This window comes from Camelina sativa, chromosome 20, assembly GCF_030686135.1.
Source record: "Camelina sativa cultivar CO46 ecotype springtype chromosome 20, ASM3068613v1".
In the NCBI taxonomy this organism is placed as follows: Eukaryota; Viridiplantae; Streptophyta; class Magnoliopsida; order Brassicales; family Brassicaceae; genus Camelina; species Camelina sativa.
The window spans coordinates 9,323,703-9,350,643 of record NC_141899.1 but is presented as its reverse complement, the minus strand read 5'-3'; the positions used below and the strand labels follow the sequence as shown (position 1 = coordinate 9,350,643).

General features: G+C 34.4%; 2 protein-coding genes and 2 pseudogenes across 2 annotated transcripts; 3 read left to right on the top strand and 1 right to left on the bottom strand.

The window, feature by feature from the left end:
* Positions 1–4,345: 4,345 nt before the first annotated feature.
* Positions 4,346–4,446, bottom strand: LOC147918651 (small nucleolar RNA R71; annotated as a pseudogene).
* Positions 4,447–9,202: 4,756 nt separating this feature from the next.
* LOC104772370 (glutathione S-transferase T3-like) lies at positions 9,203–10,111 on the top strand. Its single transcript, XM_010496998.1, has 2 exons — positions 9,203–9,729; positions 9,895–10,111. The coding sequence occupies exons 1-2, from the start codon at positions 9,203–9,205 to the stop codon at positions 10,109–10,111; spliced, it is 744 nt and encodes a 247-aa protein (XP_010495300.1).
* A 1,174-nt stretch (positions 10,112–11,285) lies between these two features.
* LOC147918650 (uncharacterized) lies at positions 11,286–12,354 on the top strand (annotated as a pseudogene).
* Positions 12,355–23,455: 11,101 nt separating this feature from the next.
* Positions 23,456–25,021, top strand: LOC147918649 (gamma conglutin 1-like). Its single transcript, XM_087503624.1, has 3 exons — positions 23,456–23,473; positions 23,590–23,930; positions 24,949–25,021. The coding sequence occupies exons 1-3, from the start codon at positions 23,456–23,458 to the stop codon at positions 25,019–25,021; spliced, it is 432 nt and encodes a 143-aa protein (XP_087359750.1).
* The last annotated feature ends 1,920 nt before the right edge of the window (positions 25,022–26,941 follow it).

Below are 26,941 nucleotides of genomic sequence, written 5' to 3'. Positions count from 1 at the left end.
TCTGGAAAATATATGGGAATGTGGTCCAGATATCGTGTCATTAAATCAAAACACATGCTTTTCTGTATTTCTAATTTTCTATCGTCAAAGCTCGGAAAGTTACACGACAATATAAAGGTATGGATTTGGAAATATATGGGCATGCGGTCCATATATCATTATCTAAATACATAAACACATGCTTTTTCTGTAATTTATTGCTAGTTGGCCCTCGGCTAATGCTATATTTAGCATCTCTATGTAAGTTGACCATATATCTAAATAATTTAAATTTGCTACATATGATATAAGATATGTTTTTCAATCTGTAATTAAACGAATATATGTAGTTTTGACGTTGAAACTAATATTTAATAGTTTAAGGGTGTCTTGATATTTTTATTCTGTTTATTAAAATATAATTTTTAATAATTATTATTATCATAAAATACTAAAAATGTCACTAATAAAAATATATTATCGTCATGTGGGATTAACATCTAGTGTGAGTTTTTGTGAATCAATTGTGACCTCTTGCTTCATATAAATTCATTGCAAAAAAATAAATATAGAAATATATAATGTATTTACATTGACATGTACCATAAGGCAAAAGTTTGAACATAACCATCCCATAACGTCGTAAGCTAGGTTCACACATTCTCGTTTTAGAAGAATCTCTTGTATAACTCTATAGCAGATTCTTCTGCAGATACCAAGTTCGTAAATGTCTTGTATAACTCATGTATAGTTATCATACATGGACCAACAAAATTAACTATCGTTGCAGAAATTTGTGAGAGAAGCTAAGTTGTTGAGAGCCCCAAAGGTGAAGCCTTTTGAGGCATGTTTCAGATCCGAAGGGATGGGAATGTCATAGCTAATTAGTGGAGGGTCAATAGGTGGAACTCGCTAGTGAAGATAAAGAGAGATGTGGTTTTTTTAGCACTTTACGACGGAGGTGTGAGAGCATCTGCATCGCCGTATTTTCAGTCCGTCCGTCACATTTTAATTTCTTAATTTAAATCAAAATTAACCAAATATTGAAGAAACGTATCTACAAAACGGACGTTTTTCGTCGGTTCTTCTTAACACATGGCGGCCTCTTATTTGTTTGTGTCGTTTGGGTTGGGTGAGACCAAAAAAATCTTATTCTCGAGTTATTTTCTTTTCTCTTTGTTTATCTTTCTTTACTCTTTCTCTCTCTCGACGGCGATTTGATTCCATCCGCCGATCTGCTTGAAAATTGGGTGAAACAAAGAGAATTCTGCCGTGAGTCCTCTTCTAGCCGGTTGCAATAGAAAGAGGTTTGTGTACGAACTATGTTTCCGATGATAGATTGATGTATTTTTTTGTTTTGGTTTGAAGGCAATTTTTATGTGATTCGATAGATTTGGGACTGAGTTTTGATTTGTGTGTTGACTATCTGTGAAGCTGTATATGTTCTCTCTGATTTTAATTTCAATTTAGGGTTTCTTAATATGTTTTGGATTTCGATTTAGGGTTTGGATTTAGGGATTCGATTTAGTTTTTAGGGGTTCGATTAAGGGTTTCAATTTAGTTTATAGAGTTTCGTTTTAGGGTTTTGTTTTAGTTTCTCTCTGATTTTAGATTCTGATTTTATGATTATCTTAAATTTGGTTCTAATTCTACGAATTTTTGTTGGGGATGCAGATTTCAAAGGTTAAAGTGCGTGGCTTTGGTCGTATTTCGAATGGGATAGCAAGCGATAGTCATTCCCTACATGGTAAGGTAACCAAATTCTTTAGGTTAGTTGTTGTGAAACCGTATTCTTGTTGTTGTTGTGAAACCGTATTCGTTTATGTTAAACCGAGTTTAACATTGCACTTGTTTGTTGTATATGAGTTTCTTCAGCGTGAAAGCCTCACATAAGGAGAAATCTCAGAAGAAGTAGCAACATTCAGCCAGTGAAAGATAAATAATCGATTCCATTAGCATCCAAAATGTCAATTTCTTGTTGTTTGTTGATTTGGTAGTGGTCTCATTAATTGATTTGGTAGAGTAGTTAATATGATTTGTATCTTTAGATTCGTCAAGTGTTGATGTCTAGGTAGTAAATAAGAGGGTGTAGTTTATGATCTCTGTTTTAACTAAAAAATTAATGGTGATGCAATAGTTGATGTAACTATCTATTTATATATCTTGCATTTGCTTTAATTTATGTAACTATAGCTATTTATATAAAGGTGAGAGTATAACTAAGTTTGTATAACTAGTTGAAGCTTTAGTTGTACTTGATATTTAGTTGTCATAAATTGTGATTAGTGATATATCATGGTTTTTGTGGTTTTTAACCATGATATAAAGAGTCTTTTAGTGTCTTTTCATTTGTTTCTAGATTGTTTTTGAGTCTTTACAGGTTTTTAGCATGGAATGAGCAAAATGGAGCAATTTGGATGTTTTGGAGCATAAATCTTGAAGAATCAATTTGGTCTCGGATGAAAGCAGGAGCATCGACCGACACCAAGATAGGAGGCATCGATCGACACTCTTCTCTGCCGACTCAAGACCCAAGTTTTGGAAAATTTACAAATCTGCCCCAAAGTTTTCCATATTTGCAACATAAGTCCCTGACGTGTTTTAGGACATATAAATAGTGTTTTTAGGTTTTCCAAACCCTTAAGTTGTATTCTATCAAGTTCTATTTTTCCTGCAACCCTGAGAGATTTTTGAGAGCTATTGGAGAGAGATCTGCTTTGTAGAGAAGAATTTCTAAACTCCTTCTTACTCTTTTTAATCTCTATTGCTTATTATTCAGAATTATGTCTTGTTCTTCATTGAATATGTCTGAGTAGTTTGCTTGTTACGTTTAGGATTTTTCACAGGGATTTTATGAATTATTAGATCTGATTATTTAGGATTCGTTATCTATCTAGATCTTCATCTTAGGTTGTTCTTCATATTAATCCTTGATTGGCCATCTAGAATTAATACTCTAGGAAAATAAATTGATATGAGAATATAATTGATTTTCCTGATAAAACCTTTTGATGAGCAAAATTATTTCTTGCAAAGAGATTTGATTTAATAATTTTGTGAGCAATCTAAACCTAATTTTATTGCTGATTTTTAACCTAGAATTTTACAAAGAGATTTGGATTTTCTGGTTTTAAATTTAGATATTATTTGCAGTGAGAACTGATTTAATTTACAAAAGTGTTTAGAGTTCTAGATCTGTTCTTAATTGTTTGAATCCTAATTTATTGATTGATTTAATATTTCATAATTTCCTGAGAAATTCCCTAGGCCTAGCTTTTTGATCTTCTCAATTTACAACAAGTTTTATTTAATATTTTGCATTGTTTTTATTTTAATTCAATTTAATTTGTTTAGCATAATTAAAAAATTCTACAATTTATTGTGTAGACTTGAGTCCTTGTGGAATTCGACCCCTAAGTACTGCATTGACCTCTTAATTTGAGAGAGTAGCTCTAGGGTTAATTTGAGCATATCAAATTTTGGCGCCGTTGCCGGGGACTCTCTGATCTACCATTAGATTTGAGTTTTTGATTTTGTCTAAATTTTTCTTTTTATTTTCTACTTACATGTTTTTTTTTTTTTTTCTTCTCTTTGGTGTTTCAGGTGCATGCCTCCTAGACCTCACACAAGGAGCAACAAGTCTGGTCCTACTGTGAATTTGTCAAACCAAGAGTTAGGAAAACTTGAGCGTGAGAACAGAAAGGCATCCAAATCTCTAAAGATGGTTAATACTATCATTCTGATGCGAGATGAGGATGGTGCTTTGAGGGATCAAGAGGGCCACTTGCGCAATGAGCAGGGCCAAAAGATTGATGTTGAGGGCAATGTGATTGCTGAAATTGCTGTTGTCGACGAACCAGCTGATGGTGTCGACGGTGTCGATCGACACCAACAAGAGGGTATCGATCGACACCCCCTTCCAGCAGACGGACGTGGAGCTGCCAACCACGTACAGAACCCCGTTCGACGACAGGAGAACAACCGGGATCTGATCAGGACCATTGCTGACTACAATCGGGCTGATCTAGTGTATGAGAACCGGTCTGCTATTGTTCCTCCACCATTCCAGAGGAATGATTTTGAGTTGAAACCTGCGTACTTTCAACTAGTTGGGCAAAGACCTTTCTCTGCTTTGCCCAATGAGAAGCCCTTGGATCACATTGAGCATTTTGAGGATCTGGTGACTAGCATCAAGGCTAATGGGGTGACTGAGGACTACATCTTCTGCAAACTCTTCCCTTACTCACTTGCGGGAGAGGCATCTCAGTGGTTGAAATAGCTGCCTGCTGGATCATTGACAAGCTGGCGTGATGTCAAGGTGGCCTTCCTCAACCACTTCTATGATGATGCAATGTCAGATGAGTTGAGAATCAAGCTGTCTTCTTTCAAGCAAAGACCAGATGAAGCCTTCAAAGCAGCTTGGGTGAGATTCAAGGCTTACCAAAGGGACTGTCCACACCATGGTTTCTCAAGGGTTCAATTGCTAAGTATCTTCTTCAGAGGGTGTGACTGGGAGTATCAGTTGGCTTTAGATGCTGCAAGTCATGGGAATTTCAAGACAAGAATGCCAGAAGATGCTGAATTGTTGATTGAGAACTTAGCTGCTAGCAATAGTACTAAGAGAGCAGATGCTGAAAGGAAGAGATTACATGGAGGATATGATTCAAATCAGCTAGCTTCTGTTAATGCTAAGCTTGATTCACTGCACAATCTTCTTGTGGGAAAGAAGTCAGTCCAATTTGCTGCTGAAGTTGAGACATTTGAGCCAGAGCCAGAGAATTCAGAGGAGAATGTCAACTATGTGTATGGAGCTGGGTATCAGGGACAGAGATTCGGTAATCAGCAAGGAAACAGACCTTACAATGGTGACCAGAAGCAGCAACAGAATAATGGCTATACAAGAACCTATGGGAATTCATCTTATCAGTCTCCACCTCCTAAGACTTCTTCTGAGAGTAGAATGGAGGCCATGCTTGAGCAGCTTCTACAAGGTCAAGAGAATTTGACAGTGACATTCAATGGAAAGATTGACAATGTCTACACTGAGCTGAATGGAAAGATTGAAGCATTGAGCATTCATGTCAAGAAGTTGGAGAATCAGGTTATTCAGACTGCTGAGTCTGTCAAACGACAAGAGGGTTTTCTTCCTGGAAGAACTGAGTCAAACCCTAAACATGCTTGCAATGCCATATCTGTGAGGGATGAAGATGCTGTTGAAATTGCTTCTGCCGAACTGGGTGAAAAATCGACAAAATTCTCGGTTTCAGATGATGGTGTCGATCGACACCACCTGGGTATCGATCGACACTCATCTCAGACGGAACCAAAAGCTGCGAAATCTCAGGTTCCAGCTGCTGAAAGGGTCTACAAGCCAAAGGTTCCTTTTCCCAAGCCAAGAAAGTCTAAGCAAGAGATGGAGGAAGCTAGATGCAAGGCAATGATGGACAAAGTGATGATTGAGATGCCATTGATTGATGCAGTAAAGCTTTCACCACCACTCAAGCGCTAGGTTAAGAGAATGGTATCAAATGGTTTGAGTCCTGAAGAAGGAGCACTGCTTACTAAAGATGTCAGTGCAATTCTGTTGAACCAGCCTGTTCAGAGGAAGAAGGAAAGAAAGTAGGAGGTGGTTGTCTCTAAGGAAGTGAGTGCAATCATTCAATGTAAGACTGCAGAGAAGTTACCAGATCCTGGAAGCTTTGTACTTGATTGCTCTATCTCCACAGGAAGGTTTGCACACTCCCTTTGTGACCTTGGTTCTAGCATCAACTTGATGCCACATTCTGTTGCTGTGAGACTTGGGATGACAGAATTCAAGCCAACTCAGATTTCTCTAATCCTAGCTGATCGCTCCAGAAGAACTCCTGAAGGTGTTTTAGAGGATATTCCAGTTAAGGTTGGCAACTTCATGATTCCCACTGACTTTGTGGTGCTGAAGTATGATCAAGAGCCTAAAGATCCTCTCATCTTAGGAAGATCTTTCTTGGCTACAGCTGGTGCCATCATTGATGTGCAGAAGGGACACATAGCACTGAATGTGGATGGTTTGAGTTTGAATTTTGAGATGGATAAGCTGCGGAGGGCTCCTACTATTGATGGACATACTTTTTCTGTTGAAAAAGTTTCTGCAACACAAGCATTAGGCTCAGTGTCGATCGATGCCACCAAGAGGGTATCAATCGACACCCCTCCACGACCGCGAGAAAGCTTGTCCAAAACTGATGCTCCAAGTCAGAAACCTGTTCCCAAACAGAAGAGTCATCAATCCACACTCCAGAGCCCTCAGGTAAGGCAAAGGTACACCTCTCCTTCTCCTAAAATTCCTCCTATCATCAATAAGAATTTCAAAGAGACAAAAACTGTTTTGCAGTTAACCAAGCCACGAGATTATCGTAGAGTGCTTGTTTCTTCTGTTGATGATTTTGCAGGACATAAGAGAAGCAAAACCATCCCTAAATCCTGCCCTGATCCCGTTCCTCAAATCCTTGGCAGACTTCATGCACCTAAAGCTTATACACCACCTTGGATGAAGAGGACTTCAATGCCATGTTTTGCTCCTACGGATGCCTGAGCTCCAACACAGTCAAGCTAATGACTGAAAACAAGCGCTTAGTGGGAGGCAACCCACTGGTAGGTTTTTCTTTTTCTTTTGATTTTGATTTTTATTTATTTTATTTTTATTTTTGCTTTCCTCTTACTTGATAACACTTGGGACAGTGTTGTTTAAGTCTGGGGGAGGTTAGTTACTAACTATATTTTCTGTTTTTGAGTTTCAGTTGTGTCAGTCAAAACCATAAAGTTTGAGTCAAATTTTTCAAAATTTTTCTTTTTATCTTTGGGAATTATGATCTTGACTAATGATTTCTCTTATTTGGCTAACACTCTAATGATTATTTGTTTATGCTTGATCTCAGAACTGAAGCTTAGAAAGACTATGAGCCTTATCAACAATCCTGAAAGCCCTTATTCAATGGAAATCTGATTGATCTAACGTTGTCTCAACTTTTATCAGGATTTTAACCGGACTTAATCTCTTACTTTGGGGTTGGAAATCAGTGGACTAGACTTCTTTTTCAGGCCATACAAGACAGTGCAATTTTTCAAAGTATGTCTCCCCTCTCTCTTCCCTTCAGTGCTTTAAAAAAAATATAAAGAGAATAAAAGATGAGATGATTTTGATCAGTTTAGAGAGGTAGGTAAATTACCAGTGACCTCATTATTCTACTCTTGAGTCAAATGATCACACAAAGCTTGGAAGCGAGAGGTAGGTAAATTACCGATGACCCTGGTATTCGCTTACACCTTTGATTAGAAGAAAAAAAATAAGAAAAGAGAGAAAAGAAAAAAAAATGGAAGTGAGAAAAGGGAGAGGAAAGGAGATGTAAGAAGAATGTCTTGGCCTGAAGAGAGTCCATGTGTCACTGATCAATACACCCAAGGTAAAAATTCACCTTATTTGTGCTTTAATATTGACTAATGAGATGACAATGGAGATTTCAGAGATTCCAAAGGATTGTGGGATTTGAGTAAGGAATGTTGATGCTTATCATGGTTAAGTATAAGTAGTAAGTTCTTGAGTCAGGTAAATGAAGAGTGCAAATAAGAATCATTATGCAGTTGAGTGAGTTCCCAGTTTTCAAACCTCTTTCACAGGTCTAAGTTTCTGTTTTGCTTGAGGGCAAGCAAAGGCTAAGTCTGGGGGAGTTGATATATCATGGTTTTTGTGGTGTTTAACCATGATATAAAGAGTCTTTTAGTGTCTTTTCATTTGTTTCTAGATTGTTTTTGAGTCTTTACAGGTTTTTAGCATGGAAGGAGTAAAATGGAGCATTTTGGATGTTTTGGAGCATAAATCTTGAAGAATCAATTTGGTCTCGGATGAAAGCAGGAGCATCGACCGACACCAAGATAGGAGGCATCGATCGACACTCTTCTCTGCCGACTCAAGACCCAAGTTTTGGAAAATTTACAAATCTGCCCCAAAGTTTTCCATATTTGCAACATAAGTTCCTGACGTGTTTTAGGACATATAAATAGTGTTTTTAGGTTTTCCAAACCCTTAAGTTGTATTCTATCAAGTTCTATTTTTCCTTCAACCCTGAGAGATTTTTGAGAGCTATTGGAGAGAGATCTGCTTTGTAGAGAAGAATTTCTAAACTAAACTCCTTCTTACTCTTCTTAATCTCTATTGCTTATTATTCAGAATTATGTCTTGTTCTTCATTGAATATGTCTGAGTAGTTTGCTTGTTAGGTTTAGGGTTTTTCACAGGGATTTTATGAATTATTAGATCTGATTATTTAGGATTCATTATCTATCTAGATCTTCATCTTAGGATGTTCTTCATATTAATCCTTGATTGGCCATCTAGAATTAATACTCTAGGAAAATAAATTAATATGAGAATATAATTGATTTTCCTGATAAAACATTTTGATGAGCAAAATTATTTCTTGCAAAGAGATTTGATTTAATAATTTTGTGAGCAATCTAAACCTAATTTTATTGCTGATTTTTAACCTAGAATTTTACAAAGAGATTTGGATTTTCTGGTTTTAAATTTAGATATTATTTGCAGTGAGAACTGATTTAATTTACAAAAGTGTTTAGAGTTCTAGATCTGTTCTTAATTGTTTGAATCCTAATTTATTGATTGATTTAATATTTCATAATTTCCTGAGAAATTCCCTAGGCCTAGCTTTTTGATCTTCTGAATTTACAACAAGTTTTATTTAATATTTTGCATTGCTTTTATTTTAATTCAATTTAATTTGTTTAGCATAATTGAAAAACTCTACAATTTATTGTGTAGACTTGAGTCCTTGTGGAATTCAACCCCTAAGTACTGCATTGACCTCTTAATTTGAGAAAGTAGCTCTAGGGTTAATTTGAGCATATCAATTAGACTTAGGTAGTTGAAACTTTTGTCATTATGAATGGTACCAACAACATATCCGATTTCTGTATCTACTAAAGCTTTGGTCATTATATCTCTCTTCAAGCTTTGGTCATTATATCTCTCTTCAAGCTTTGGTCATTATATCTGTCTTCAAGCTTTGGTCATTATATCTCTCTTCAAGCTTTGGTCATTATATCTCTCTTCAATCTTTCTCCATCATATTCTATCTCTCTTCATTCTTTCTCATCTTAAACGCTTCTTCCTCTTTGGTACACTCTTTTCCGCATCATCTTAAACTCTTCTTCCTCTTTGGTACACTCTTCCTATGAGTTCTTACAATACATTCAGTCAGTCCTCTTCTAGTTATGTAGATCTTCTCAACAGTCAAGGCGATACTCTTAACCTAGATGGTGCTTACGAAGTACCTCCTTACTCGTCTCAAGAATCTCATCAGGATGTACCTCTTTCTCAAGAGACACATATCAGGAAGGATAGGAAGAAATGGAATCCGGCTGATGATGAAGCTCTTATCAGTGCGTGGCTGAACACTTCAAAGGACCGTATTATTGGAAATCAACAAAAGGGAGGAAGCTTTTGGCAAAGAGTTAACAAATACTATGCAGACACTCCTCATGCTATAGGCAATGGTGAACAGGGGATGAACATAAACTGTAAGCAGAGGTGGTTTAGGATCAATGAGTGCACTAACAAGTTCTGCAGTGGTTACACAGCTGCGGAAAGACTAAACTGTAGTGGACACTCTGAGAATGATGTGCTGAAGATGGCCCACGACATCTATTTCGCTGAACATAACACGAAGTTTACAATGGAGCATTGCTGGTGTTTGTTAAGGTTTGAGCAGAAATGGCTGAACCTTAACACTATTAACAACCCTTCAACAAACGTCAGAACAAAGAGGAAACCAGTTGCTGCAGCTTCACAATCCGAGGCAGCTTGACAATCCGAGGCAGCTTCACAGTCCGAGTCAACCCATAGTGAACAAGACTTTGAGATTAGGCCTCAAGGTATCAAGGCTGCAAAGGCCAAGAGGAACAATGCTCAGGGGAAGGCTTTCGCTGAGTACAAGAGCATGTTGGAAGTAAAAAGGGTGGATATGGCTGAAAAAGAGAAGCTACAGAAGCTTGGCATATTAGACACACTTCTTGCCAAACCAGAGCCACTTAGTGAAGCTGATCAACTTATCAAGGATAAGATAGTGGCTCAGTATTTCTAAGCTGATCAACTTGTTGTTGCAACTTTGTATGATTTTAGTAGTATCTAAGTTCGAATTGTTTCTGTTTTAGTATCTAACTTTGTATGATTTTCGTTTTATGATTGTATGTTTTAGTTTCACCAACTCGGCTTAAGATGCTACTTTGTATGATTAATCTATAATAGATTGTGTTTCTAATTGTGTGATTTTTTTCTCTATGTCTATATGTTTCAAATAAATCAGATGGGCCAAGACTACAGCTACTCTCAGCCTGATTCCTCAGATCAATATGATCAATACTCAAACAACACTGACAAAGGGAAATAGAAGCTTTGATTCGGATGGATGAGGCTGAGAGTAGTTTCATGAATGCTCAGGCGAGAGTTTACCCTCCTCAACCTGAGGTTGAGTTCGGATTCCCGAAGGTTTGCTACTGTGGTGGTCAGCCCCTCTTATCTACAAGTTACAATAGACGGTGTGTGGGACTCCCTCTAATCTTCATATTGGTTTGTTTAAACTGTTTATGAATTGAAATTGCTAATTATATATGTTAATGCAGGTTCTTCACATGTGGGAGTATTGATGATGGAGAGATGCATATTCACAAGTGGTGGGATGAAGCTGTCATGGAGGAGATGAGAGAGATGGGCAGACAATGTGAAGTGTTGTCTCTGAAGGTAGATAACTTAGCATTATCGAGTGACTACGGATCACACATGAGTGATGAAACAGAGCAGAAAATATCACGGATCGAGAAGGAAGTGTTTGAGCTAGGGAAGATCCGAAATAGGTTTATAATTGGTTTTGAATTGATAGCTTTGGTAGCAATAGTAGGTATGGTATTGGTAGCTTTTGTTTTTGGTTAGCTCTCACGGATCAATGTGAGTTATTGGCGTATTGTAAGTTTTTTGGCATATTGGTATCACGGATCAATGCGAGTTATTGGTGTATTGTGAATGTGTCATGGATCTTTTCGTATTTGGTATCACGGGTAAATGTAAAAGTAATCAATTTGGCATTTTTTGAAGTATCACGGATATTTCTTCTTTGCGTATATATATGCTTCTTTCTAACACAATACCAAACAAACCAAAGAAGATCACCACTTCTCTTTTCTTTTCAACTCAAATTTCTTACTCAATAACAAAACAACATCTTACACTTCTCTTTTTTTCTACACTTCTCCTTTTTCTAAATGGCATCTTCATCATACCATTATCACTACCAAAGAGATGGTATGGATGATGATTTTGATGCATATTTTGATAATTATGCAGATTCTAATCTCATTCAAGAACCAATAGAGCCAAAGAAACAGATATTTATCCCAAGAAACCGAGAAGAAGGCCACAATAATATTTGGAATGATTATTTCAGTGATACTCCAACATACCCGGAGTATTTATTCCGGCGACGGTTTCGCATGCATAGGCCATTGTTCATGCGTATTGTGCAACGTCTCTCTACCAAAGTCGAGTATTTCCGTCAATCCCAGGATGCAACCGGTCGGGCTAGTCTGTCACCTATACAAAAATATACTGCAGCAATTCGCCAATTGGCATATGGTACTTCGTCCGACACAGTTGACGAGTATGTACGAATTGGTGGATCAACAGCTCGGAAATGTTTGCACGAGTTTACCGCCGCGATAATCCAGTTGTTTGGCGATGAATACCTAAGACGTCCCAGACCCCACGACCTAGAAAGACTACTCTATGAAAATGAAAAACATGGATTTCCCGGGATGGTTGGGAGCATTGACTGTATGCATTGGGGGTGGAAGAATTGTCCAACAGCTTGGAAAGGGATGTATTCACGATCAACCGGAGAACCAACAATCGTGTTGGAGGCAGTAGCTTCTTACGACCTCTGGATATGGTATGCTTTTTTTGGAGCTCCAGGTACTATGAACGATCTTAATATTCTAGATGGTTCAAATGTTTTTGATGACATTCTCAACGGTAAAGCTCCGGAGGTCAACTACTTTGTCAATGGAAGGGAGTACAATTTGGCGTACTATCTCACCGATGGTATTTATCCCAAATGGGCACTTTTATACAATCTATCCGGCTACCACAAGGTATGAAAAATTCTCTCTTCTCTAAAAAACAAGAAACTGTGCGGAAAGATGTTGAGCGTGCCTTTGGAGTCTTGCAAGCTAGATTCGCCGTTATTAAAAATCCATCTCGTTTATGGGATAAATACAAAATAGCAAATGTTATGAGAGCATGCATAATACTCCATAATATGATTGTCAAGGATGAAAGAGGAACATACAGTTACCGAAACATTGTTTCTGAATTTCAACACGGAAAAGATGTGGATCAAACATATACCGTCGGTGCCGCCAGTTTGGGTTCCAATATGAGCACTACGATTACTCGTCTTACAGAAATTCGGGATAAAAAAGTCCATGAACGGTTAAAAAAAGATTTGATTGAACATATTTGTTGGACATCTTCTAGATAATGAAGATTAATTAAAAAAATTCTATGAATTTAATAAAATGTATGTTTTTATCTTTGATGTTTGTATGGTTTATGTTTTTTATCTTTCATGTTTTAATTGTATAATTTGTTTTTTTTCAAGTTTTTGTAACTTTGTAATTTTCTTATGTTTCTAATGTCAATGTTATATGTTTTATTTAAATTAAAACTTTAATATGTTTTTATTTATTTATTTAAATAATTAAATTTTTAAATTAAAAATAATATTATTTTTTCCAGGGGACCATGCTCATACCAAACTTAAAAAACTCTCAAAATAAGAATAAAATATTTGAAGGACCAATATTTGTGAATAACTGAATATGAAGACGATAAATATGGTGACCGGAGGTTTTCAGATGATTTTAGTATCTATTATTTATTTATTATTTATTTAAATTTTAGATAAAAAGTAAAAATTACAACCAATTACATGTTGACAAATGTGAAAGCTCTCTCAAGAGGTTCTCAAATGTTTTAAAATGAGAACAATTCTCCTCTCTCTCCTTTACTTTTTATTATTTTTTATTTTTATATTGCTGAAAACACATGTGAGAGACTACCACAGTCCACTGTGTATGCCTCGCAATACTTCTGGCAATACTACCATTGTTTGGTCATTATGGAGTTTTATCTTGAAGCTTCCAAGTTCTCTTTCTGGTCTTTTATTTGCCTCGCAATACTTCTTGTAGCCAAAATATAATTTTCTAATCATTTGTATCATGATCGTTCCTCTTAATGACCAAACAATAACAAAAACCAAGGAAGTCAAATTAGGGAACTGAATATTGTGTATCTATGTATTCATTTTTTGGAGCTATACTGTCCAATAATCATATACTCTCCGTTTTAAAATATAAGATGTTTTAAGTAAAATCATGCAGATTAAAAAATGTCCACTTTAAAAAATTGAACCAATTATACAAAAGACTACAAAATAAAATATAAAAATATAATCTAAAATATATTTTGTGTTTTAAAAATATAATCTAAAATATATTGCTATATTTTTATGAATTTTTAGATTATATTTTTATGAATTTTCGATAGATTTACCATGAGCTCCTTGCTTCATATTTTGTGTTGGTCCAGAAATATATACACTCATAAGAGGTTAATAAACAAAATAAAAATTAACAACATTGATTTATTTAGAACATTGAATATCAATCATGTGGATTAGTAGTTATGGATATTTATCATATAATATCTTGCTCATTCTTTACATGAGCAGAAATTTGTCCAAAATAAATTAGCCACATAGATTTCTTTTAGCTAAATGTTTTTGTACTATTTTTCACCTAGAAGTATGTATATTAGAACTTAGAAGTGTCACTAGAAGCATACTACACAATAAACATGGTCATTATTAATCTCAAAGCCTATCCACCAAATTCTGACCACGTGGACAAGCAATCCAGATGAAATTTATTGACAAGTTTGTTGCATGTTCAAACATCACTATAGTTTAGCCACTTAGATGTCTTTTAGCCAAATGTTATTGTACTATTTTTAAGCTAGAATTAGAGATATTAGAACTTAGAAGTGTCACTAGACGCATACTACACAACAAACATGGTCATTATTAATCTCTAAGCCTATCCACCAAACTCTGACCACATGGACAAGCAATCCAGATGAAATTTATTGACAAGTTTGTTGCATGTTCAAACATCACCATAGTTTAGGGTGGTTTAGGATTTAAGATTTAGGGTATAAGGTTGACGTTTTTGGGCTTATATGGATTTAGTGTCTATGTGGTGTTAGGATTTAAGACACTAAATCCATGTTGCATGTTGCATGTTTATCATTTTCATCTGTCTAAACCCTAAACCCTAAACCCTAAACCCTAAAACCTAAACCCTAAACCCTAAACACCAAACTCTGACCACGTGGACAAGCAATCCAGATGAAATTTATTGACAAGTTTGTTGCATGTTCAAACATCACTATAGTTTAGCCACTTAGATGTCTTTTAGCCAAATGTTTTTGTACTATTTTTAAGCTAGAATTAGAGATATTAGAACTTAGAAGTGTCACTAGAAGCATACTACACAACAAACATGGTCATTATTAATCTCTAAGCCTATCCACCAAACTCTGACCACGTGGACAAGCAATCCAGATGAAATTTATTGACAAGTTTGTTGCATGTTCAAACATCACCATAGTTTAGGGTGGTTTAGGATTTAAGATTTAGGGTATAAGGTTGATGTTTTTGGGCTTATATGGATTTAGTGACTATGTGGTGTTAGGATTTAAGATTTAGGGTATAAGGTTAACTTTTTTTGTTTGTCAACAACTAAAGTTACTAAACTTAAAATTTAGTATGTTTATCACCAACTAAAGTTACTAAACTTAAAATTTAGTAATGAAAATAAAAAGAAATGTTAAAGAAAAAAAATATTAGAATAGAAAGAGAAAAGTTAGAGAGAGAGATGAGAATGAAAAAAAAAATAGAAAGAGAAGGTTAGTTTAGTTAGAGGGTGGAAGTTGTAATTTGACATAAGAAAAGTATATGGATAGTAGAAAGTGGGTGTAAGTGTCAATACTTTAGGAGAAAGTGGGTGTGGGTGTCATTTTTCCTAAAATAAACAAGCTAAAGAAACCATTTCATTCTTTACTTTTGGATGTTTATAATATCTTACATATTCAGTATATTTATTTTATTTTTAAAAGTATGCAATATTTTAACGATATAAATTTTTGTAATACATTATAGAATCATGTTTTCTTAACACTCTCGCTAACCTCCTAAAAGTATGTAATACATTTTTAGTATACTCATTTTAGTTTTTGTGATCCAACATATAGTTATATAAAAATCATTATAGTGTTCATTTAATTCAAATTTTGTAGTTTAACATTTTTTCTATATAATTAGAACAATTTGATATTCCATTTTGAATGTATCTTGGACTACAAAGATGAAATCATTAGAATTAAACCTAGCAACATAACTCAAATTAAGAGAAATTCCTCAAAATACAACAATTCAAGTTTTCTTTCCAAAAATACCACACTTAATTTTTATTTTCCAAAAATATCATAAACATAAAAAATTGATTTTTCATTGGGTACAATTTTTTTTTTAGGTTTGGGTTGACAAATTTAGATTTAGGGTATAGTTTTAGGGGGTAGGGTTTAGTGTTTAGGACTTAGTTATTAATATAAAAAATTTAGTTCAATTTTGTGGTATTTTGGAAAAAAAATATAATTTAGTGGTATTTTTGGGAAAAAAAACTAAAAGTGGTATTTTTGAAAAAAACTTATTTTAGTGGTATTTATGAGAATTGCTCTTAAATTAAAGGGAATGTAAAAAGAAATTAAAAATAAGAATTTTTTAAATTTTTTTTTTGATTGTACTTCATATGATTTTGAAAGAAATATTAACATATATAATTTGTTAATTACAAAATAATTTGGATTTCAGTTATTGATGTGTTCGTTTATACGAACAACTTAAACTAATGTGTTGAATATCATAATAATATTTTATTTTTATCAGTAATAATGAATTTTTAACCTGCTCAAATATATGTAAAGAAAACTATTATCAAAGTTGAACAAAATTTTCGACGAAAAAAAAGAAAAAGGTGAACAATTAACCTCAAATTCAGATTAATTGGGAAAAGAGGGAATAATATCATTTTGTAAAAGTGAGCGTTTTTGATTCTAGACAACAAATCTTAATGCCAATCTCAAGTCTCGTACTCTCATGTATAAAACAATACTACAGTTTTATTAAAGAAGAACTATTAACCGTACTATTTTTGGTATTTCATTTCCTTAGACCCGAGATGTGGTTTACATCTATAAATACCAGACATCTATACTATCATCAAGACAACAAACCATCACATTCATCTCATTTACACAAGAAAAATCTAGAAAACAAAGATGTTTGGGGTGACTCGCTTCCTTGTCTTCCTCTACATTGTAGCCTCCCTAACTCTAAATCTAAATGCCCAATACCTCCTTCCCATCACCAAACACGAACCCACCAAACAATTCTACACCACTTTAAACATCGGCTCCGCCACAAAATCTCCGGTCAACCTCGTCCTCGACCTGATAACAGACCTCTCTGTTGGGATGAGGGTTTATTTAGAGTGATAGAGAAAAGAGTTTAAGAACTTAAAAGAGTAGGAAGAAGAAGGTATTGTTGCTTAGAAGAACTTGGAACAACTTTAGAAAAACTTAGCAACTTCTTATAACTTTCTTAGTTACAAAAGAGAAGGGGAGGAAGGTATTTATAACCTCCACATTACAAAATATCTTCAATATTTTATCCTAAATCTAGAGTATTCTTTTTTATCTAGATTATTTTAGTATAATTATCTAGAACATATCTAGATAAGCATGTCCAGTGGCGGAGCTAGTGAAGGATGAGGGGTGTCAATTGACACCCAAAAAATTTATGAAATTTTTTATTTAGGCTTATATATATGTTATATAATGGTAAATTTGGTTTGTTTTTAGTGAATTGACACCCATGTTTTAGGTTCTACTACCCTTTTTGACAACTTTTTTCTATTTTTCTATACATTTTTTTTTGTGTTTATATAATCTTTCAAGTTTTCAATAAAAGCTCTCATAATTTTTACATATTAGCAATACATGACCCCCATGATCCATTATTCTGGCTCCGCCACTGAGCATGTCTAGATATTTATTCTCTATAAACTTCTAGAACTTGTTGAAGGAGGTGGAGATATTAGAGAAAACTCTAGAACTTGGGTTAAGTATTGGGTTTAGCCCAAAACATAATTTACTTGATCCAAAATCAAGTTTACTCTTCAACACCCCCTCTTAAACTTGATTTTGTCATTCCAAGCAAACTCCTCATCTTGATAAAATCTTCACGTTTAAGTGGCTTGGTGAAGATATCGGCTACTTGATCTTTCGTCTTCACATACTCCAACTGCACATCCCTCTTGGTAACACACTCTCTAATGTAGTGATAACGAGTGTCAATGTGCTTACTTCGATCATGGAAGACTGAATTTTTTGCCAAAGCTATTGCTGACTTGTTATCCACAAAGATCTTCGTCGCTTCCTCTTGTGGCAAGCTCAATTCCTTTAACAGGTTCCGCAACCAGATGGCATGACAAGTACATGAAGTAACCGCAACATACTCCACTTCACAAGTAGAAAGAGTGAAAATTGGTTGCTTCTTTGACATCCATGTGAAAACTGTATCTCCAATAAAAAACACAAAGCCACTTGTGCTTTTCCGATCATCTACGTCTCCTCCCCAATCGCTATCGCTATATCCCACAAGCTTGTAGTCGTCAGAAACAGAGTAATACAAGCCAAAGTTTATGGTACCTTTGATATAGCGAAGAATCCTCTTAGCTGCCTTGAAATGGGTTGTTGTTGGAAGCTCCATGTATCAGCTTACAACTCCAACTGCATATAAGATGTCAGGTCTTGTGCACGTTAAATAACGCAGGCTTCCAACCAAACTCTTAAAGAGTGTTGGATCCACATTCTCTCCTTCTTCATGTCTTGATAACTTGACCCCACATTCCATTGGCGTGCATACTGGATTTGAGTCCTCCATCTTGAACTTCTAAGTACTTCTTTAGCATAGCCTTCTTGAGTAATGAAGATTCCAGTGGCTTCTTGTCTCACTTCAATTCCAAGATAATAAGACATCAATCCAATATCGGTCATCTCGAACTCCTGTGTCATCTCCATCTTGAACTCAAACAAACTTGGATTGTTGCCTGTGAATATCAAGTCATCTACATATAAGCATGCAATCAATATATCCTCATTTTGAGTTTTGATATATAGTGCATGCTCATATGGACACTTGATGAAGCCTTTTTCTTTGAAGTACTTATCAATCCGGATATTCCAAGCTCTTGGTGCTTGTTTTAACCCATAAAGTGCCTTCTTTAGCCTTAAGACTTTGTCTTCTTCACCCTTGACTATGTAGCCTTGTGGTTGCTCAATGTAAACTTCTTCCTCAAGATCACCATTTAAGAATGCTGATTTGACATCCATTTGATGTATCCTCCAACTCTTTTGGGCTGCCAATGAAATGATTAGCCTAACAGTTTCTAGACGAGCAACAGGAGCAAATACCTCATCATAGTCGATTTCGGCTCTTTGACTATAGCCTTTCGCGACCAATCTTGCCTTATATCTTTCAACTTCTCCTTTAAAGTTCTTCTTTTCTTTGTAAACCCACTTCACACCAATCGCTTTATGCCCACTTGGAAGTGTAGCTAACTCCCAAGTCTTGTTTTTCTGTATCAACTTTATTTCTTCATCCATTGCATTTCTCCATAGCTTCTTGGAAGTTCATGGGCTCACAATCCGCAAATAGACAAAATAAAGTAAGATTGTCTTGATTTCCAGTTACCTCGTAAAGCTCTTGTAAGCTTCTAAAACGGGGAGTCCTTTCATTTGAACTTTCATCTCCTTGAGAGCTGGTTGTTGGTGGAGTTGTTGGTGATGGTGGTGTTGGTGGTGTAAAAGACTCCTCTCCTGGTTGCTCCATATCCTCTTCTTCTTGGTGAGGAAAGAAATTGTAATCTTCATCATTAAATCTCCAATCCCACTCTCCTTCTTCATCAAAGATGACATTTCGACTTATTATTGTCTTCTTTGTCTCAGGATTGTAGAGCTTGTAGCCTTTGGAGTTGGCATCATAACCAATGAAGATGTATTTCTTGCTTTTATCATCTAGTTTGCTCCGCTTCTCGTCCGGTACATGAGCGTGAGCAATACTTCCAAAGACTCGTAGATGTGAAACACCAGGCTTTCTTCCACTCCAAGCTTCTTGTGGAGTTTTTCCCGAGACACTTCTTGTTGGAGATCGATTTGACAGATAAACTGAACAAGCAACTGCTTCTGCCCACAGCTCCTTTGGCAGATTCTTACTTTTGAGCATGCTTCTCGCCATTTCAATGATTGTTCTATTCTTCCGTTCCGCTACTCCATTTTGTTGAGGGGTTCTTGGCACCGTCAATTGTCTTCGAATGCCGTTATCTTCACAATATTTCAGGAATTCTTTGGACATGAATTCTCCTCCACGATCGGATCTCAAGGTTTTGATCACAAGGCCGCTTTCCTTCTCGACATGGACTTTAAACTTTTTAAAGTTTTCAAACACTTCTGATTTTTCCTTTAAAAAATAAACCCATGTTTTTCTTGAATAATCATCAATAAAGAAAAGGAAGTAGTTACTTTTACCGAGTGATTGCGGCTTGATAGGACCACATACATCAGTGTGTATGAGTTCTAGTGGCTTTCGTGCTCTAGTGTCTGACTCCTTTGGAAAGCTTGCCTTGAACTGCTTCCCAAGTAAACACCCTTCACACACTTGATTAGGATGATTAATGCTAGGCAATCCTCTCACCATTTCTTTCTTGGAAAGTAGCTCCAACCATCCAAAGTTGAGATGCCCGAATCGAAGATGCCAAAGCCAAGACTCCTCCTTGTAGCACATCTTGAGACAATGCACAATGTCACTTTGAATGTTTAAGACAAACATTCTATTCTTTGACATCGACACTTTGGTAATGAGATTGTTGTCATGGTCTCTTAAAGAAAGGTGATTTTCCTTTAGTCGAATATCATAACCTTTCTCTAAGAGTTGTCCAAGGCTCAAGATGTTTGTCTTCATGTTTGGGATATAATAAACGTTGGAAATAGATTGATGATCTCCATTCTTTAACCGGATGAGAATATTTCCTTTACCTTTCACCTTCATTTTTGATTCATCTCCTAAAGCCACATCTCCTTTCACCGATTCATCAAGCTCCACGAACATACTTCTTTTTCCACACATGTGGTTGCTTGCACCGCTGTCGAGGTACCATTTTTGAACTTCATCTTTTTCTTCCGTCTTGTAAGCCATTAATAACATATCATCTTCTTGGCTTACTTCTTCTACGTAGTTGGACTTCTCTTCAACTCTATTGTTGTTCGGAGCTTTGCATTCAGAAGCATAATGTCCAAATTTCCCACAGTTATAGCATTTAACTTTTGATTTATCATACCTTGATTTTGAAGTTCCTCTTCCACGACCTCTTGATGAACTTTCTCCTCTTTGATTGTTGTTATCTTCTTCATATTGCTTCTGACCTCGTCCGTTTCCATATCCACGGCTAGGCCTGGGCATTTGGGTACCCGTTCGAGTTCGGTTCGGGTTTTCGGGTTTAGAGGTATAGAACCCGTTCGGGTATTTCTAGACTTCGGATTCGGATCGGATTCGGTTCGGGTATTTCGAGTTCGGATTCGGATTACCCGAAATTCACAAAATTCAAAATTTTAGTATCTAATTTAGTCTAAATAATTCAATAATACACAATTTATCTCAAAATTTAGAGTATTTTTTTATCTAAATTTACTAATAAACAGTTTAAATACTTCAAATTATCGAAAATATCTAAAAATCTGAATATTTTAGACACTTATATTATTAAAATTATAAATATTATTAATATATTACTACTATATATTAATAATGTGGGTATATTCGGATATCCATTCGGATTTCGATTCGGATCGGGTTCGGATTCGGGTTTTCGGATTTAGAGATTTAGAACCCGTTCGGGTATTTTACAATTTCGGATACGGATTCGGATCGGGTTTTTTGGATCAGGTTCGGATCGGATCTTCGGATCCGGGTTTTTTGAAAGTAGCCTATCTCAAACCCACGGTCTCGACCTCTTCCTCTTCCTCTGTATTGACCACCGCTACCTCGTCGTGGACTACTTCGACCGCTTTCTTCTTTAGTTTGATCAATACTCATTTTGAGTACTTGTTCAGCAATATCTTCCTTTTTCTTCTTCTTTTCTTCATAAGCTTGTAATGATCCAAGAAGTTGCTCTATCGTCATAGCCTCCAAATCTTTTGTCTCCTCGATGACGGTGACAATATTCTCGAATTTTGGATCCAACGATCTAAGAACCTTCTCCATGATTCTCATCTCGTCTAACTTCTCGCCGTTTCTTTTGAGGTTGTTAGTAACCGTCAAAACTCTTGAGAAGTAATCAGAGACAAGTTCTCCTTCCTTCATTTGCAAGGCTTCAAACTCTCCTCTTAGAGTTTGTAGACGTACCTTCTTTACTTGTTCCGCTCCTTTGTAAGAAGTTCGAAGCTTCTCCCATGCTTCTTTAGCCGTCTTTGCTCCCGCAACCTTCTCGAATGTGTCTTCATCTAATCTTTGATAGATTAGACAGAGAGCCTTCTTGTCTCTCTTTCTTGAATCTCTCAAACTATCCTTTTGAATTTGAGATAGGCTACTTTCATTCTCTGGTTCATCGTAGCCTCTTTCGACTATCTCCCACGCAACATGTGCTCCTAGGATAGCCGTCATTCTTAGACTCCAATTGTCATAGTTGTTTTTGGTGAGCAAAGGGACTAGGAAGGGAACACCACTATTTGCCATCTTCAAAGAACCAACTTGGCTCTGCTACCACTTTGTTGGGATGAGGGTTTATTTAGAGTGATAGAGAAAAGTGTTTAAGAACTTAGAGTGATAGAGAAAAGTGTTTAAGAACATAATTTATATAACTTCAGTTACAATTTAGTAGTAAATAGTGAATTTAAAGTATGAATTTATATATATGATTAAATGTGTTGAATTTTAAGTTTAATTAAAAATAAATATTATATTTTAAAATATTAAAAAGATGATTTCTTTAGCTTGATTATCTTATTTTGCAATGATCAAAATTAATTTTTTTTGTATAGCCATCAAATTTTTATTATACATATGTAATGTAAAATTTTTATTATCATATGTAATGTACAATTAAAAATAATAATAAGAAAACAAAGAAGAAATGGAGTAATACATAAAACAAAGAAATAAAATTAAAAATACAATATAAGATATATCCAACGAAATATATAATTAAACACTTACAATGAGTTTTCAACCCATGCAAAAACATAACACAAACAAAAAAAATATTTAGAATTTGAAATATGGTGGAGAAGGATGTGGGAATGGCTATTTATAGGATTTGTAGTGATAGAAGTTATATTTTTAAAATAATTTAATTAGAGGAGTTACAATTATAATTGATGGTGTGTTTAATTGAAAATGAATGGAGAAAACCAATAGTCAATTCATAATTTATATAACTTCAGTTACAATTTAGTAGTAAATAGTGAATTTAAAGTATGAATTTATATATATGATTAAATGTGTTGAATTTTAAGTTTAATTAAAAATAAATATTATATTTTAAAATATTAAAAAGATGATTTCTTTAGCTTGATTATCTTATTTTGCAATGATCAAAATTAATTTTTTTTGTATAGCCATCAAATTTTTATTATACATATGTAATGTAAAATTTTTATTATCATATGTAATGTACAATTAAAAATAATAATAAGAAAACAAAGAAGAAATGGAGTAATACATGAAACAAAGAAATAAAATTAAAAATACAATATAAGATATATCCAACAAAATATATACTTAAACACTTACAATGAGTTTTCAACCCATGCAAAAACATAACACAAACAAAAAAACTATTTAGAATTTGAAATATGGTGGAGAAGGATGTGGGAATGGCTATTTATAGGATTTGTAGTGATAGAAATTATATTTTTAAAATAATTTAATTAGAGGAGTTACAATTATAATTGATGGTATGTTTAAATGAAAATGAATGGAGAAAACCAATAGTCAATTCACAATTTATATAACTTCAGTTACAATTTAGTAGTAAATAGTGAATTTAAAGTATGAATTTATATATATGATTAAATGTGTTAAATTTTAAGTTTAATTAAAAATAAATATTATATTTTGTAACATTAAAGATTAAATTGACCAATAAGGAGAGAGTGAAACTCTACTTTTATATATATGATTCCAATTCTAATATAACCTTAAATGCTAAAACCTTTAATTGTCTCTAGGCGGTTTTTTCTTGGTTTTATTGTTATATTACCATAACTATTAGTATATACAGTATTAGCCTAGTCTTGTAATGCTTAATTCTTTTTATGTTTTTGATCGGGGTGCAGGCTATTGGAATATCTAAGGTCTCGCCAGTAGCGCCATTCAAAGACTGTTTTGTTGTACGCGCCGCCGGTAGCAAAGGGACGGGGCCGAACATGCCAGTGATAGAACTTGGGCTGCCAGGGAGGATAGGGGAGGTGAAGTGGGGGTTCCACGGTACAAATACGGTGGTGAAGGTGAAGGAGACGGTAATGTGTTTGGCGTTCATCGACAGCGGAGTGAGACCAAATGACTTGATAGTGATAGGGACACATCAGCTCCAGAATTACATTGTGGAATTTGATTTTAGCAGGACACTTCTTGGCTTTAGTGACTCATTCTTGGGGAAAAAGGCCATTTCCGACCTGTACAATGTCAAAAGTGTCAATTTATACATGTACAAACTCTCGGTACCAATTTATACTTATATTCAAATAAAATTCAAATTTCATACCCAATTATTAAAATAGTGCCGATTTCAAAGTCAAAATCAATAAATATTAGTCAACAGCTGACTCAGATGACACGTATTTAATGAAGTGGCATCGTATATCAAAACTACGTCGTTTCGATGCTGTAATTTCGTTTTAAAAGAAAAATGTAAGACCACAGGATCAAACCCGGGTCCATCGAAATTTAAATCAACACTTTAACCATATGATCTAGTAGCTTTCTTTGGAATATTGAGGAACTTTAATGTTAATAACCATATCAACCCACGAGAATCTCCCTCCTTTTCCTCTTCTTCTCTTCCTTGGCATCGTTAATTGCATTGATAATTTTTGCTTCCTCATTCCTTAATTTTTACTGAAAAACAGAAACCCTAGTGATGATGATTGTGATCAAAGAGGAACAACGAATTTCCAAAATTTAAAATTTTAAAAGAAACAAAAAGTTAAAAAATCAAATCTTGGGAAACCACGATGAATATAAACAATTAGTGATTGGACCAACGGAAGCGGATCTAGATGGAGAAGGAACCACGGCGGAGCAGCCATTAACGATGCCAAGGAAGAGGAGGGAGATTCTCGCAGGCGGAGATGGTAATAAACACTAAAGTTTCCCAATATTCCGAATAAGGCTGCTAGATCATATGGTTAAAGCGTTGATTAAATCTTTGATGGACCCAGGTTCGATTCTAGGGTATTACCTTTTTTTAAAAACGAAATTACAGCATCAAAACTACGTAGTTTTGATATATACGATACCACTTCACTGAATACGTGTCATCTGAGTCACCTGTTGACTAATATTTGTTGATTTTGACTTTGAAATCGGCATTATTTTAATAATTGGGTATGAAATTTGAATTTTATTTGAGTATAGGTATAAATTAGCACCGAGAGTTTGTACATGTATAAATTGACACTTTTGACATTGTACAGGTCGGAAATGGCCCTTTTCCCCTCATTCTTGCTCCACAACACTAGCTGCTCCGTCTGGCCTTCCCAGAAATAAAATAACAACCACAAGTTGTTCATCGTCCATTGATATCTTTCTGAATTGTCTTAGAGGGGTTATTTGGTTCTATGATTTTAATAGATTTGAAAATCTAAACAAAAAATGTGTTATTCAATTATTGTTTTTTTAAAACTTACCAAAATTATGTTTTATTGTTATTAAAAAGTATTTTTAAATCATAAAACCAATAACACATATAGTTTTGATAAGTTTTTAATAATACATAATTTTTGTTTGGATTTTCAAACCCATTAAAATCATGGAACCAGTAACCCCTCTAACTTTTATATCTCCATTTTCCTAATAATAAACAAATTATCTTTGATGTTTTTTTCCCAGTGAATATCCCAAATTGATAATTTGGGGGATGGTTTGTTAGCCGGTATTTGGAAAAAAATCATTGATTAAAAAACCTCATTACCATTCATCTATAAACATCTTTCTAAAACCAGTTATTAGGTCTAATTTCATGCAATCTTAAAAGGTACTTATAAGGTTTTCTTTACAAGGAATGTAAAATTTATTCAACAAAAAATGTTGTTACAACCTTATAAGATATATAAAAGGTTTTATAAGGTTTTATAAGTTTATAAGGTATTTACAAGGTATTTAAAAAGTTTTACAAGGTATTTATAAGGTTTTAAAAGCTATTTATAAGGTTTTACAAGTACTTAGGAGATTAGTTTAAAGTTTAAACAATGAATTTTCAAATATAGGTCAATTAAACTATTAATTTTATTGCATGTCATTTAAAACATCAATTTTCGTAAATAATTTTTTTTTAAAACATTAAGTTTCGTTGAGCAAGCTAAAAAAATATAACGTTAAATCCAATAACCACTATCCGTCAATGAAAACACCAACGTTGTTTCGGTGAGAGTTTTAATTCCAGAAAATGTCAACAAAACAACAAACTTTCAAATTTATAAACTATTTAGGCTGCAAATGGATGGACAAAATTGAATAAAATTGAAAAAATGGGTTGAACAAAATTGGGTTGAACTTTATAAGAACTAATAATTGAACTTTATTCAACCCAATTTTGAACAAGTTGAAAATTTGAACAACCCAACGAGATATAGTTGAACTTTATAAGAACTAATAATTGAAGTTTGTTCGATATGACATTGTCACATGAGATCGATGACACTATTCATCAGATGATATAATAAAATATTTTGTGATTTTAAAGTATAACTATCTGTTTAATATGCTAAATAATTGGTGTCGCCATAACTTTACATATTATATGTTAAATACATGTTTATCGAGTTAAAATTATGAATCAATGTTTTTTTGTTATGTATATATCAGTTTTAAAAAAAACGGATTAGTCTTTTGATTAGCATGATAACATTTATAACATGTTATATAGAACGATAATGTGCTAACATACTAGGTTTTGAACCCACGCTATGCGTGGATTTATTTAATTTATTATGATAAAAATTATATATGATTGATGGCGGTAAGGAAATATTATTTTACAGAAAACTTTAAATTACTATTAAGGAAAATATTAAATTTCATATACAGAATTTTTAAAAATATAAAAAGCAGGTGTTAAAATCAAATCAGATAAAAAAAATTATGAATCTAACTCGACGTCTAGGCGAGGCGGATCAAACTGGTGACCTCACATATCTTAAAATATTTCTTTGGCCACCAGAAAAACGAAACAATTTTATAATCATGAATTTTTCTCCTTTTCATATTTAATTGATCGCTATCACCTATGTTTTCGTGTTTTTTATTTAATGTTTTCTTATTCTTCATATTCTTTCTTGTCATTTTCATTGTCAAATTTTATGATAATTTCATCGTTACTTTTACCGTCCACTTCTTTGTTATACTCTTCTTCTTGTGGTTCCTCGACAATTTTTTCATATTCTTTCACTGAAAAAATCTTTTTTTAGA